Here is a 15,126-nt window from a genome sequence, read left to right as displayed (position 1 = left end):
TATGGAGATATACGAAGGAGACACAAAATCATCTTTAATATTTATGAACCGAATAAAATACTTTTTTAGGGTGGGGCTCATTTAAACTGTGTAATGTCAGGTTCTAAAACGTTTAACAGTATATCATATTTATAAAGTTCATTCTAGGAAACTGTTCATTTAAAACAATTTTAAATAATATTAAGATCTTAGTAAATCTGCTTTAAGGAAATGATGACGTCTTATTGTTCAGGTCGCTTGCTAAAGAGGAAATGTCCTTTTCCAAGTAAAAGCACTAAGTACCCTTCACAGCGTCTGCTCTTATTGTGAAGAGCCGCAGCGGAAGTGCTCACTCCCGCCAGCTTACCGCAGGTCGGCCGGGTAACGCCGCACATCCCGCCGGATGTTTTGCGTCGCCACGATGTGACGCGAACCCTTTTCTCCTCCACATCTTCTCCTCCTTTCTTCTTTCTCCTCTCACCGAGACGAAGCGAGCGGCTCCGCGGGAGGTGCAGGAGGCTCCGGCAGCGGCTCATCATCAGGTGAGTGGCCGCACATCGCGACTCGTTCCTCCCGAGGAGCCGCAGGTTGGTGTCGGGCAGCAGCTGCAGGGAGGTCGTGACGGGGCTGGCTCTGCGGTGGCCGTGCACGCCCCTGCGCCCCCCCCCCCCCCCCCCCCCTGCTACAGATAGCGTGTTTTCTAACGTCACGACCGGGGATGTGCATGTGTTGTTTCACGGGAAGAGGGGGATTTGAATGCGGTTTCTTCAAGGAGGCCCGAGCAGGACACAGGCTCCCTCTGCTCCCTTCTGGACCCATGGAGGGACTCAGTGTCCCCGTGTCCACCTTTTGTCCGTCCCCACAGCTGTGGAGCAGATCAGGAGCAGCTCCTGGTGGAGGTGGGGGTCCCAGCAGCTGTCTGCCCCCGGCCCTTGAGGCTTTTAATCCCGTCCTCTCCTTTCACTCAGGCGGGGTTTCACTGATAGTATCGATTTGCAAAAACTTACGTTATTTTAGGTTAATATAAATCAAATTATTTTTTTATTTCACAGTAGACCCTCCCTCAGGCCCTCAGACTCTGCATCTCCTCAGTCTTACTGGTTTGACCGAGCTGGTGATTGCTGCCATGAGGTCCCCACTTCATCCTCCAGGGGTCAGAGAGAGTGAGAGGTCAGAGGTCACGAGGGCAGGAGGTCTCCTTCTGTTGCCCACAGACCCGGGTCGGTTACAACACGTGTAAATCTTTCTCCATGTTTGTTTCAACCTGTCTGATGAATCCGATCCAGACTAACGATAGTTTTTCCAGCATGGCCGATATATGAACCTTTCAACAACATTGTTTAGACTTTCCTTGTTTTATTTACAGAATATTGTGCGTTATCAAGTTTGAACGGATATTGGACGACAAACTGCCTTAGCTATCATCGTAACTTTGTCGTCTGCGATGTAGAACACAAATGCTTCTTCACACCGCCTCTCAGATGCTTCGGAGTCGAGATCTTCTGCTCTTGTTCGCTTGATAGTGTTTGTTTTTATAATAATAGATATATATATATATATAACATTATGTAGCAATAAAAACCAAGCAACACATTAAGCTTATAGTCAGCGCCCTCTTCTGGACCACGAGGAAAACTACTTCAGACGGTCTGATGCGTTTCTAGACTTTATCTGGAATCTGATCACAGGTTGAATATGAACTTTTCCCTTGTTTTACATATTTGATATTTGATTTATGATCATTTATAATAAAGTAACACTGTAAAATATGAAGCCTCAATCACAAGAGTCAGCAGATTTATTGTTATTTGAAATGTTTGACTTCCAGATATTGGTTTGCGTGCTTGGCCCCAGAAGACGGGGCTTTGATCACAACACATGCCAAGCTTTATTTTCACTTTCGCTGGAATCCCCAACAAATCCTCTCTGCTCGTCTGGCAGAGCTGATCCTGTCCCTCAGCTCTGTGGAACTCTGTGTTCTCAGTGTCCACAGAGAGACAGAGGATCACCCTGCTGCTGCTGCTGCACACACACCTGTTTGCTGCGACAGATGGCTGCAGAGCGCTCCTCTGTCTGTCTGTGTGTGTGTGTGTGTGTGTGTGTGTGTGTGTGTGTGCGGTTCGATGCCCTGATCTGACTCACGACACATCCTTATTGAATCAACACACAACTCTTCATCACATGCTGACGTCTCACCAGCCCTAGATAAAGTCTGAAGGGTTTTTAAGTCTTAGTTTATGGAGGAGGTTTCGTTTCCGCAGCAGAGTTTACACGTCAGTTCCTTTAGCCAGCCCCCCCCCCAATGCTCCGTACATGATCCTGTTGTTGCGAACGCGTCTGACCCGGAGAATCTCCTGCTGTGTTCTACACACGTGAAACTCCGGAGAATGTCCAAACCCACATTTTCAGACGTCTTCCGGAGTTCTAAGCGGCTTTTAAGACCCATTTTTCAAACTGTGCTTCCTCTGGACTTTAGGTCTGAATTCACCTTCATCTTTTTAGAACTATTTAACCCATTTTGGCTCAGATTTTTGACTAGTAAAGTGCTTTCTATATATAAATTAGATTCATTCCAGTATAGGAGCCATCCTTTTGTTTCTTCATCGGCTCGATTCCCTTCTTGCAGCCAGTTCTCGGTCCTCTATGTTTAATCTCAAACGTGTATTTGCATCATATTTGGTGCAAAAGCTCGAACATACTCTATAGGATTTGATTATTTATGTGGATTTATTTAGTAAGAGATATTTAAATCCTCTGTATTTGCACATGGCCCCTTCGAGGACAGAAAGCCAAAGATCTGTGCTTCCGAGTCATCTGGTCTAAGTGTGCCAGAACAAAGAGGAGCAGGTCCCCTCCTCATCCTCATCTGGACGTAAAACTTTTTGATGTCCGTCGTCCTTTTCTCTCCCTTTCAGCCGGGCCACACTCTCCTCTTTCCCCCCTGCACTCTCTTAAAGGCCCCTCTGCTCTTTCAGGCGGCCCCGGCCCTTTCTTTCCGTGTTAACCCCCTGCCACCCCCCCCAGCCCGGGACAAAGAGAGGAGTCTGACTGTGGAGCTCTGCAGCCAGGTGTTCTCTATTGCTGCCCCGGGCCGTAATAGCAGCAGCCCTCACACTGCAGCTGCCCTCCCCGGCCTCCCATTGTGAGGCTCCATTGTTCGGCCGCCCGCCCCTCGTTGATTCATCGGCCACACAGGGGAAGCCCTTTGAGGCCGAGCAGCGTGCGTGTGTGTGTGTCTGTGTGTGTGTGTGTTGTGGTGCACATTGAGTACGCGTGCCTTGGGGAAACTGGGTGTTGCAAGGCATTCGCCCGCAGCCACTCCCCGCCTCCTCCCCTCGCCTCCACCGCCTCATTGTGAGGCCGCCGCGCTCCCATTGGGCGAAGGGGCAGCCACTCTACACGAGGGAATGGGAGACATTGTTGCTCCATCTGTTCTGCTGCTCATTGTCCAACTTCTCCTGCTCCACCAGGAAAGAGAAGATTGAGCTCTGACTGACACTCGGACGCAGAGGACGGAGGCTGGAGTCGCTCTGAGCTCCACCTGCAGCTACATCATCCTTGGATCTAGATACTGAGGAAATTTGCAACTTCTTTTTCTTAACTCTCACTTACAGCTGCACTGTTTTTTTCTTTTGCTTTGAGGATCTAAATATGAGTTTACATCCCTCTCTTGGTTCTTTGTTGATCTTTTAAAACCTGGTAAGTCCCACTCGTTTCCTTCATATCAAATTTGACACTGAAATTCACCTTTTTTGTGGCATTTGGGAGATTTTCTTTAAAACCCTTGTCCGTGCTGCAGCAGTGTTACTTGCATGACAGGTTGCTGCTTCCAAACCAGCAGGGTCTGCAGCTTCATGAATCCCTGACACAACTCAAATGGCTGACTCCCCTTGAATTTACAACTTAAAACAAGGAAGAGAAGACACAGTTAGTGAGACACTGTGGCAGAGCCGTGCAGAGTCGAGACCTGAACTGTCAGTTAAACCACAACGTGACATGGAGAGTTTGCCGAGCTGCACCTGCCTGCAGCAGTTCCACTACCGCTGGGGCTGTTTGAATTTCAAACAGTGTTATCTGTAATGATAGGGGGTCGGGGTGGGGTTGTGTTCTGTTGTGTTGTTGTGGAGGGGGCGGGGGTAACAAAAAGCAAGCTTTGTTTTGTTTGTTTTTTAATCTGGGTCGAATTAGGGTGAAGGATGCAAGAGGTTGTTTGGCTCAGGAAGAGAGTGTGTGTGCTTGCAGTTTTCTCTGTGCACATATGACTGTGTGTGTGTATGTGTGTGTGTGTGTGTGTGTGTGTCCCGCTGCGTCTTTCTTGCTGCTCCATTGACCGTCTGGAGGCAGGGGTGCAGTGTGTTTTGTTGTGTTTGTGTGTGTGCGGGGGGGAAACACCAGTTGCGAGTACAGCTCAGCAGACATCTGTTCCCCTGCGGCTGGCGGGGAAAGCCTATCCACACACACACAGATAATATTCCCCCCCACCCCCCCAGCTGATTATTCAGCCTGGGACATTCCCCCCCTCCCCCTATTTTTTTTAACATAAAGTTTTGCACAGTGTCGGGGGTGCAGTGATGTACCGCCAGACATCCCCCCCCACCCCACCCCCCTTCTTCAATCCCATAACCCCTCACTCCCTCCTCTCACTCTCTCTCCTCAGTTTTACACACTTACACAAAGCTCCCACATACAAAGCTCTGTAAGGACTGTGTTACATATTCATTACTGCCTCCATCAAAGGCTGCAGTGGTGTGTGTGTGTTTGTGTGTGTGTGTGTGTTTGTGTGTGGGGGAGCCACTCAGCTGATGTTTGAAAGATGCACCCACTCACCCCGCAGGTCTGGAGATGGAGCGAGGAGGTCACCGGCTCTGCCGTTGGTCCGTTGAGACTCTGGCGGCTGAATGCATCACTCACCGCAGCCGGGACCACACCAGACGATGTCTCCTTTTCAAATTCGAACCATGAAAAGAGTCAGATTTAACAGGATTATGATTAGATGTGGAAAGAATGTGACCAAACGGACTGAGATCAATGTGTAATTGGGGAAAAAGCAGTTACCAAATGACTAAATATGGATATTCTGTCCAATCGATAGTGTTGTACGTTAATATTTAGTCAGTTTTAGTCGTTAATATCTTTTGAGACTTTTCAATACATCACCTTTGCCTCTTGGCTTTTGTCTATAGTTTTCTAACACTTTATAAACAAAAGAGACATTCGAGCAAATCCATCCATTATCTCTCCCACTTAGGGTCACAAGGAGGGCTGGGGGGGGGCTCAAACAGGGAACTTTCTTTCTCTGCACCACCATGCAAATATAAAACAAGTTAATAAGATCTAAAGCATAAAAATAATTTTAAAACATTAAAATTTTCAGTGCATTTTAAGATTCACCCCTAAATGAGATGCATCAGGGTCTGTGTGAACAAGGTTAGACCTGAAACCCTGAAGAAACTTTATTGTTCCTGTCCTGTATCTTTCCCAGCATGCACTTGTTATCTGTTGTCCATGAATTTGTTTACCTCAAGAGGATATGTTTTTATTGGCATCCGTCTGTGTGTCAGAAGGATTATTCAAAAAATACTCAGGTGATTACCATGAAAGTTTATGATGGGGTGGTGTATGGCCCAAGGATGAAACCATAAACTGATCTGGGATTACTCTTTTTTTCACTTTCTCTCACATGGCGAGACAAAGCATTGGAGTTTTGCGATGATGATAATTTGAAGTTTTTGAAGTTTAATATTTTATTTTCAAGACCATACGATGAAGAGTTTAACGTGGTTTTGTGCAGAAAGAAATATCTGTGCAAGGAGATAATCAGATTCATTGTCTATACTTAGAATAGATGTGACCAGATATCGGAAGTTTTCATTACTAATATCGATTGATCGGAGTCGTTGTAATATCGTGTGAGAAGCATGAGTGGAAATGCAATTTGGATGTGGTGGTTTTAATAGAGAAGGTGAAATTAGTCCCTCCACAGCAGTATGAGTCAGTGTGTGTGTGTGTGTGTGTGTGTGTGTGTGTGTGTGTGTGTGTGTGTGTGTGTGTGTGTGTGTGTGTGTGTGTGTGTGTGTGTGTGTGTGTGTGTGTGTGTGTGTGTGTGTGTGTGTGTGTGTGTGTGTGTGTGTGTGTGTGTGTGTGTGTTTGTTCCTGGGTGCAGGGGCACCATTAACGCCCACAGTGCACACACTCCGAGTCCAATTCCACCTCTATTGTCTTGGGTGGCGGGCTGGGCTCCCACTGAGGCCCCCCCCCCCCTCCTCCACACCACTGAACGCTGTTTTGGCATTTGCAACTGGAGAATGCTTTCAACAGCTGTAGCTTAGCAACAGCGGCCCCAGCCACGTTGCTAGGAAGCAGCTATTTCGTAAAATGCACTCCCCCCCCCCACCCCTGTTTTCAGAACCACAACCAGGATGTTTGATGACGTACAAAGAGGATTTCAGCCCAGTAAAACACAACCTCAGATACTGTTACTTTTAAACAGCATCTATAATAACATAATAGAATCCAGTGGGCCTGTTATTATGCTCCTGCAGATGAAGATGTTCGTCACACTCCCAGATGAACTTTTCCAAAGTGCTCCCTGTAATTTACGTGCAGCTAAACCTTTGGCACCAATCACATTAGCCCATGTCTTCGGTTCCTCAATGCAACGCGGTGATTGGCTCCCGGAAGGCCGTGAGCACTTTAATGAGAAACTCTGCCACCCTGGTGGGAAGAAGCATATGGAGCCTAATTACCAGGTGGGGGGGGGGGGGAGGGGGGAGGGATGGTCGCGCTCATCGCTAACGGCTTGCTGTCTTCTTTTTTTGTCAACAGTTCTTCCTCTGTTTCCGTTTAGATTAATGTGCTGTGGCGTGGCCCCCCCACCCCCCAGTAATAACCCTCTGCGTCCCCCCCCCCCCCCAAAAAAGTGGGGAGTCCATTAATTATGGTGAGGGGCCCCCGCAGACTCTTTGTGTCTGCCTCAGCCACTGCCCCAGACAGAGCCCGCGTGAAAAAGACGACTCAGACTTTCATGATGGCTTGGGGGGGGGGGAAATACCGAGGGAAATTAAAGTGAAGAGTCAGATTTCCCTAAAATGACACATATTGTTGACTTTACATGATCGTGTGAGCAGAATTCAAATACATCGAAAACAAGTTTTCAGGACTGGTTGCTTTTGTAACAGACTTAAAATGCTTTAATATCTTCAACGCAAATATTTGTCATCTCATATTATCAGATTTGCATTTGAGAACCAGTATAAACGATTATTGAAGAAAGTGTCAAATGGTAAAAATATTAGCACTTTACATAAATAATAATGTTAACAATAATAGAGATAAATATCAGTAATAGCCTGGCCCCCCAAGTAAATTCAGGAATAGGCCTTCCAATGAAGTACCTTTATTTAGACTTGAGAAAAGTTGCAGTATTACGTTTAATAACTTCTCAGTTGCAGTCACTGTCCATCTCTGGGATTCATGTGCCCACAGTCTTTTTGTTTATTTCTGGCTTCCACATACTGAGTTTCTGTTTTTTCTCCAAATGGGTAAAATCTCTCTCTGCAGCAGATCTGTGTATTCTCAGTGACCTGGTCTGTAAACCCTGACCTGCTTGAATCAACATCATTTGGTCTTTGCAAACAGAAATGACGTCCATGCGTATTTGCATATAGATCAGGGGAGTGAGATCCGTGTGGTCACAGGAGATGTGAGAACACGTTCCTCACTTACTCTCATGTTTCTCTTTCTTTAGACACCAATGACTCCAGCTGTGTGAGAGGGCATCCATCTTCCGGTGTGCTGGATGTCTGTGACAGATCCATGGGTCAGAAGGACCATGTGGAGGCAGGGGCCGGCCACATGCTCGACCCGGAGCCGGATCTGGAGTATCTCCACGTAGCTGGGGCCGACCGGCAGGCTGGCGGCGCTGACGGAGCCCGTGCTATGGAGGAGCAGGGGGAGAGCTCCGGTAGCAGCAGCACCGCCGATCCCCCTCCGCCGGCCACAGCGGAGGAAAGTGCTGGGCCTGACTCCGAGTGCGAGCTGGTGTCCTCTTCCAGCTCCACCCTTGCTGCCGGCCCTGACCCGGATGGAGGAGAGGGAGCATCACCTCACAATAAGAACACCCACCAGCCACTTTGTCGTACGCAGTGTGTGGACTTAGGCACCGAGGGGCCTCCCGAGCCCCCACCTGAACTCTCACCAGAGCGTGAACCTGATATTCCTGCACAGACCCCACCCACCTCCCCGCGTAAGAACCCCCCCGAGCCTCGGCCCAGTCCCTCCACATCGAGGCCGGCATCCGAGGCTGGCGGGAAGGAGTACCAGGCTAAGCTGGAGTTCGCCCTGAAGCTGGGTTACTCTGAGGAGACGGTGCGACTGGTGCTGTCCAAGCTGGGCCCGGACACCCTCATCAACGACATACTGGGAGAGCTGGTCAAACTGGGCACCAAGTCGGACAGCGAGCAGCCGGCCGGATCATTGGCCTCCGCCTCATCCTCTTCCTCCTCCTCGTCATCGTGCGGTTGCTCTGACTTGCTGGACAGCCAGAGGTCGGACTCGCCCTGTCTCTCGGACCCTGTGTGCGACCAGGACAACCTGCGGCCGATTGTGCTGGACGGGAGCAATGTCGCCATGAGGTGAGCGGGCACCAGTTACTGACTTCCTGTTTATTACAGCTTTAATGCAGGATTGTTGTGTTAGACTCAATTGTATTCAATGTGGTTCAGTTCAGTCAGTGTAAAATGACACCAACTAAAAAACCCCAAACATGAATTTGCTAATCCCCTCCGCCTTTTTCCACCTTGCAGTCACGGGAACAAGGAGGTGTTTTCGTGCCAGGGCATCCAGCTGGCGGTGGACTGGTTCCTCGAGCGAGGCCACCATGACATCACAGTGTTTGTACCCGCATGGAGGAAGGAGCAGTCCCGGCCCGATGCCCCCATAACAGGTCAGTGAGACTCAGCAAAATCACACAAACACAGACACACACAAACACAGTATGTGCAGATTGTTGTAACCTCACTGCAACACGCCCCACCCACCTCCACAGATCAGGAGATCTTGCGTCGCCTGGAGAAAGAAAAGATTCTGGTCTTCACTCCCTCACGACGCGTCCAAGGCCGGCGCGTGGTCTGCTATGACGACCGCTTCATTGTGAAGTTGGCGTATGAGTCAGACGGCATCATCGTCTCCAACGACAACTACCGGGACCTGGCGAACGAGAGGCCCGAGTGGAAGAAGTTCATCGACGAGCGGCTGCTCATGTACTCCTTCGTCAACGACAAGTAGGACGGGAGGGGTTAGTGAGGGACGGCTTTTGTCCCAAGTGATAGACCTTGGTGTAAGAACTGTGAAAGAGTTGGAACTGAATGAAATATGAGCGATTTATGTGTGACTAAGATTTGATTTAACAAAAGCCACAACAGTTCACAATTCTTACTCGGTTTTAGATGCAGAATTACATCTTTTATTTTCCGTCTACATCTCTTTACTTTCCTGTTCCGTCAAACTATTTACTGAAGGAATTATAGCAACTGAAACAACATTATCCTTATCATCATTATCATTAACCACTGACACACAAGAAGGCAAGTTATATAATCGGTATGTGCCTGTACACCGTGTAACACCGGTGCCACCGACTACCACAGCAGCCCTAATGCAAAATCCCTCTGTCACCGTCTCTCAGGTTCATGCCCCCAGACGACCCTCTGGGCCGTCATGGCCCCTCCTTAGACAACTTCCTGAGGAAGAGACCCATCATGCCTGAGCAGAAGAAACAGCCTTGTCCATATGGTGGGAGCACACACACACCCACACACACAAACACGCACAATGTTGTGCATCTAAAAGCGCACCAGGAAATGAGTTAAAAGAAATTTGAATGTTTGATGTTTGTGTGCAGACTTTATGTTTTCAATATGGAGCACATATTGACTCGTGTTACGCAATGTTTGCTGTAATGCTTATTAAAATGAGACTTTCTGGTTTTGTGTTTCAGGAAAAAAGTGCACTTATGGCCACAAGTGTAAGTACTACCACCCGGAGCGAGGTGCGCAGCCTCAGCGAGCCGTGGCCGACGAGCTGCGAGCCAGCGCCAAGACCTGCGTCACCGTGAAGAACCAGGGCGACGCCGGGCTGGTGAAGAGCCACAGTGTGCCAGCTGGCAGCATCGAGGCAAAGAAAGGGGCCACGAAGAGGCAGTCGGACCCCAGCATCCGAGCCCTGTCCTACAGCGACGCTGAGGAGAAGCTGCTGGCTAAAGGGAGGCTGGAGAGCCAAAAGAACAGTATGTGTGGTGGCAGCAGTTCCAGTGGCAGCGGTAGCTGCATCACCATGTCCCCGGCCCCGGGGGGGCCTCCATCCAGCCTTAACCTCCCCCAGGACCACCAGTCCAGAGCAGTCACTCCTCACTGTCTCCTCCCAGCCCCCAGCCACGACCTCTACCCTCACTGTGAGTCCCCCGACCTGAGCTACTACTCAGTAACGCGTGCCTACTCCGGCCTGGGCCTGTCCTCCAGACGGAGCCCAGACTGTCGCTTCCCCAACGACACCGACCTGCGGCCGGGCTCCTTCGGCTCCGCCGGCTCCGAGTGCGGCAGCGAGAGCAGCACCAGTTGTGGCAGCAGCTGCGACTCGTACAGCGAGAGGCCGTGCCCAGTCTGCCCCCCTGACACCTTACTGGAAGACAACATCCATTTCGCGAACCCCCACAGCCGCCTGTATCCCCATCACGCTGCAACCAGCCATGAACACTGTGGTCTCCACCCGGCCGATTACACAAATATGCCCCACAGCCACGCGAGTAACACCAGCATTCACAGTTACCACCTGGGCATGACACGCGGGCAGAGCTGTTCTCATGATCAACAGCCGTCAGAGGCTCTGCCGAAGCGTCCTCTCTACCCCTTACCCCCCCATCTCCAGCACCAGCCGCTGGCCGCACGCTCCAGCTGCCCCGGCGACTACCACTCTCTGCCGCAGCCCAACCCTCACCCCCCTGGCTCTCCTCTTGGCCGCTGCCTGGCCCCCACTCGAGCAGAGAGTGTGTCAGACTCCCATCTGTACGAGCACCTCTCCACGTCGCACCATCACCACCGACCGAAAGCTCTGCCCAGCTGGGACACGTACTACAGACAGCCGCTGCCGCCGTCCAGATACGAGCCGTCAGCCTATCAGAGCCTCCCGGACACACGCCAGTCCTCCTGGCACACCCCTCCCTGGGCGCAGGACGGGTACGCCCAGCACCACTCCTCTCACCCAGCTCTCCACCCGTCCCCGACACATTACCATAACCACCCGCCACCTCCCGCCCACCCTCCTCACCCGTCCCATCCATCCAGCTCCCCTCTTCCACCCTACTCTCCACACAGCCCTCACCTGACGCTGCCCTCCCACGCTCCTCCCTCCTACATGCCACAGCACTCGGAGTCCCCTGCGCACAGCTGCTACGGGGACGTGAGGGAGAAAGTGTTCATCAACCTGTGCAACATCTTTCCCTCGGAGTTGGTCAGCCGGGTGATGGCCAGGAGCCCCCACGTCACGGACCCCCAGCAGCTAGCGGCCGCCATCCTGACAGAGAAGGCCCAGACGGGCTACTGAGGGATGAAGAGACTAAGAAAATAAAAAATGTGGTGTGCATCAGCAGACAAACATGAATTTGCCTTTAAAACACTTGAAAGCCTGGTGGAACCCAGGAATGCTTCTGGCCTGTCTGCAAGGAGAGCATGTTCTTGTCTTATGAAGTTGCTGAAGATAATCCAAACCCCAGCTCCAGTCACTGTGCAGCGACAACTAAATTCACTCGTGTGGAGAGATGGAGTGGAAATCTGTGACTTTTACACAAAGTGCAAATTGAGAAGATTGTTCTACACGAGCTCGATTGTCATTTCAATTTATTTTATTTATTTTCCATAGCTCCCCATGAAGGACTGCCTCCAGGCTTTAAGGCACTTTTTTATTTTACAGCCCCGATCCTAAGGTGCTCGTTTCACATCCAAAGCGACTGACATGAAGGGTTATTTCATTTATGACCCATTATGTGCACTGTAAACTTCCTCTCAGACTCAAGTCAAGCAGTGGTGTAGCACCAGATTTTCTATTCACAGCTTTGACGAAAGCGTCGTAACTATTCAAACTTCACTTCACATTTTTTCGTTGTGAAATCCTGTCTGTTTCAAACGACTATTTAAACCAAGGTCTGTGTATTATATTAACCTCTTCCTGTGTGCTGTGCTGCTGTCGTGTGTTTTTTCTCAAAGTCGGGGAAGTCGTCTTGTCCGAGGTGGTGTCAGTATTTCGGTCAGAGCTGTAGAGATGGGTGACCCTGTCGTGTGTACCTTAGTTTTAGTAAGGGACATCTCTCTCTTTCTCTAACTCTATCTCTCTCTCTCTCTCTCTCTTTCTCTGTCTCTCTCTCTCTCTCTGGCCCTTTATTCCGGGTCCGCTCTGGTTTCTGCCACAGACAGGGATCGACCTCGACACCAGTGAACGGAGCGTGCACGTACTGTACATATATTTAACCGACCCCACCCTCCCCCCTGCTGTGCTACCGGCGACCAGCGACCACCGCTGTCTGTAGCAGATCCCAGCTGAATCCGTGCTAGACAGAGAAAAACCTTGTTTGATACAAATTGTATCCTGAACTAAGTCGCTGATGTTCTATACAGTACATGGACTATTTATCAACCTCTCTCTGTGTATTGCGTGATGATGAAGTGCATTGCAAACATCTTTTTAATCTGAGCTTTGAGACAATTACTTCAAATATGTTGTGAAGCAGGAGGAGTTGTGTGCCTACTATGTTTAGGTCGCCTCAACTTCTTCTTCTTTCTGTGCTTTTGGGTTTGAAGCTGGCTTTTATTTTACAGGAGCTCCAGTTATACTACCAGCGAGAAGTTTTGTTTTGTTTAGTTTCACTGGCTGACGGGACAAGACGGCCCATTTGAGAATGAAAGTGAATTAGTTTCTGTTTTAGCCTTGATATGGATAAGTCACATTATCAAACTGATTTATTCTCAGTAGCAAAGTATTTCTATAAATCATTAATTTAGGGGACAGACCCCCATCAGTGTGTAATGAGTTCAATTTTAAATTCGAGTCCATCTTTAACGGCGGCTGTTTTGAGTGTCTGCAACTCTGAGTGGAGCCCGAAATCGCCGCCTGACGGAACTGACGTGGACGCTGAGCTCGTCGTGCGGTTCATCACAAGCCAGCTGCGTAAAGCCCACTGGTTTCTTTCCTGTCCGACGTGTCACATTGTACAACTGTCGACTGAGTGTACAACAACACGTGCTGTTGATATGAGGGAACCTTTGTGTGTATTGAAGAAGCGCCTCCTCTCTGGCCTCCTGACACCGTGTGTCAGCGTGGCACCTGAGCGTGGGCCCAAAGTAATGCCTCTTCATGGCATTGTGCTTATGACACATCCAATACTCTGAACTATGTTCAGCTAACTGTTAAGCATGTTTTGATTTGTTTTGATTTCTGCATGTATTTAAGTTGTGTACAAAGCTGTGTATTTGCATTTATGAGCCATCTGTGGTACTTCAGACTCGCTGTTGAGATGCTTCTAGGTTAACTTGTACACAAACGTGGTTGTTAATGTTTTCTTGGTTAATGTTTCATTTCATAAAGTGTTAGTGTTCAGAGAAGCACTCGTCTTTAACAGTTATTCAAGTCAGGGCCGAATGCTTTCTGGTTTTCTGTAGGATCAGGAAGCTTTGTCCGACATTGTTTTGTTTTTTAAGTGCACTCTGCCATCGATGGTAATAATAAATGATCAATTGACTTGTTTGCTCTAGATGTTAAAGATCTATACAGAGTCCCTTGTTTCAAACTGGATCTACATTCTGCCAGTAGAAATACAGCATAACTGTTTGTAAGATTCTCAACTGTAACTGTGGTTGTTCATTAAAGAGAGTACTGCTATGAAGAGACTTTTGTTTCAATGATCACACACACGTTACTATACATTATGTATAGTGATCACATCTAGAGAACTGCTGCTGCTTGACCAAACACATCTGAAGTTCCACATTGTTTCATCAGGATGTTGGACTAAAGAGATTTACAAGTTCATTCATAGTTTTTTTTAATACTTATATGTAAAGTATTGCATGTTACTTATTACTTGCTGATCATCTTATCATATCCTCTATCAAAATGAGCTGCATCACTGGAGACAGGTGCTGCAGCACCCGCTGTTGGAAGAGCAGACAACCCGTAAACAGATGTATAAAGAAAAATATAATACAATTTAAACTTTAGTAACAGTTGTTTATGTTTTTATTTACCCCCAAAGATATTCATACCTGGTGATTTTTTTTTTTTTTTTTATTAAAAAACGATTAATTATATGTCAACAATGCAATGCATCATGGTACATGGGAAGTCGCGAGCTGTTTACGGAAGAGCTCCTCCAGCTGGAAACCATGGTGACGGTACAGCGTGACGCCAGAGACACTCACGCACCTGTCCTTGATGAATGTCCACGCAGACATTTTGAGCTCTTTCCGGGTTAGAGCCCTAGAGAGAGACGACATGAAGCCCTGAAGAGAGACGTCATGAAGGCCTAGAGAGAGACGCCATGGAGCCCGAAACAGAGACGTCATGAAGCCCTAAAGAGACGTCATGAAGCCCTAAACAGAGACGTCATGAAGCCCTAAAGAGAGACGTCATGAAGCCCTAAACAGAGACGTCATGAAGCCCTGAAGAGAGACGTCATGAAGCCCTAAACAGAGACGTCATGAAGCCCTAAAGAGAGACGTCATGGAGCCCTAAAGAGAGACGTCATGGAGCCCTGAAGAGAGACGTCATGAAGCCCTAAACAGAGACGTCATGAAGCTCTAAAGAGACGTCATGAAGCCCTAAAGATAGACGTCATGAAGCCCTAGAGAGAAACGTCATGAAGCCCTGAAGAGAGACGTCATGAAGCCCTAGAGAGAGACGTCATGAAGCCCTAAAGAGAGACGTCATGAAGCCCTAGAGAGAGACGTCATGAAGCCCTAAAGAGAGACGTCATGAAGCCCTAAAGAGAGACGTCATGAAGCCCTAAAGAGAGACGTCATGAAGCCCAGCTCGAGTTAAGTGATTGTTTTTACTATGAGCTGCCGCCGCGCCGCTTCATTTCATCATGAACCAGTAACTCCA

At 48.8% G+C, this 15,126-nt stretch overlaps 1 protein-coding gene across 1 annotated transcript; it reads left to right on the top strand.

Annotated features, from left to right (window-relative positions):
- Positions 1-384: 384 nt before the first annotated feature.
- Positions 385-13,909, top strand: LOC128431216 (probable ribonuclease ZC3H12C). Its single transcript, XM_053417475.1, has 6 exons — positions 385-521; positions 7,727-8,612; positions 8,784-8,923; positions 9,026-9,260; positions 9,665-9,771; positions 9,977-13,909. Exons 2-6 carry the CDS (start codon positions 7,795-7,797, stop codon positions 11,575-11,577), a joined length of 2,901 nt encoding a protein of 966 aa, XP_053273450.1. The 5' UTR covers positions 385-521; positions 7,727-7,794; the 3' UTR covers positions 11,578-13,909.
- Positions 13,910-15,126: the final 1,217 nt, after the last annotated feature.

This window comes from Pleuronectes platessa, chromosome 24 (genome assembly GCF_947347685.1).
Source record: "Pleuronectes platessa chromosome 24, fPlePla1.1, whole genome shotgun sequence".
Classification (NCBI taxonomy): Eukaryota; Metazoa; Chordata; class Actinopteri; order Pleuronectiformes; family Pleuronectidae; genus Pleuronectes; species Pleuronectes platessa.
This window is presented reverse-complemented; position numbering and strand designations above follow the sequence as displayed.

Coding starts and splice junctions, on each gene's coding strand:
- LOC128431216 (XM_053417475.1), top strand. CDS start 7,795: ATGGGTCAGAAGGACCATGTGGAGGCAGGGGCCGGCCACATGCTCGAC. Junction 8,613..8,783: donor GGGAGCAATGTCGCCATGAG/GTGAGCGGGCAC, acceptor TCCACCTTGCAG/TCACGGGAACAAGGAGGTGT. Junction 8,924..9,025: donor GCCCGATGCCCCCATAACAG/GTCAGTGAGACT, acceptor CCACCTCCACAG/ATCAGGAGATCTTGCGTCGC.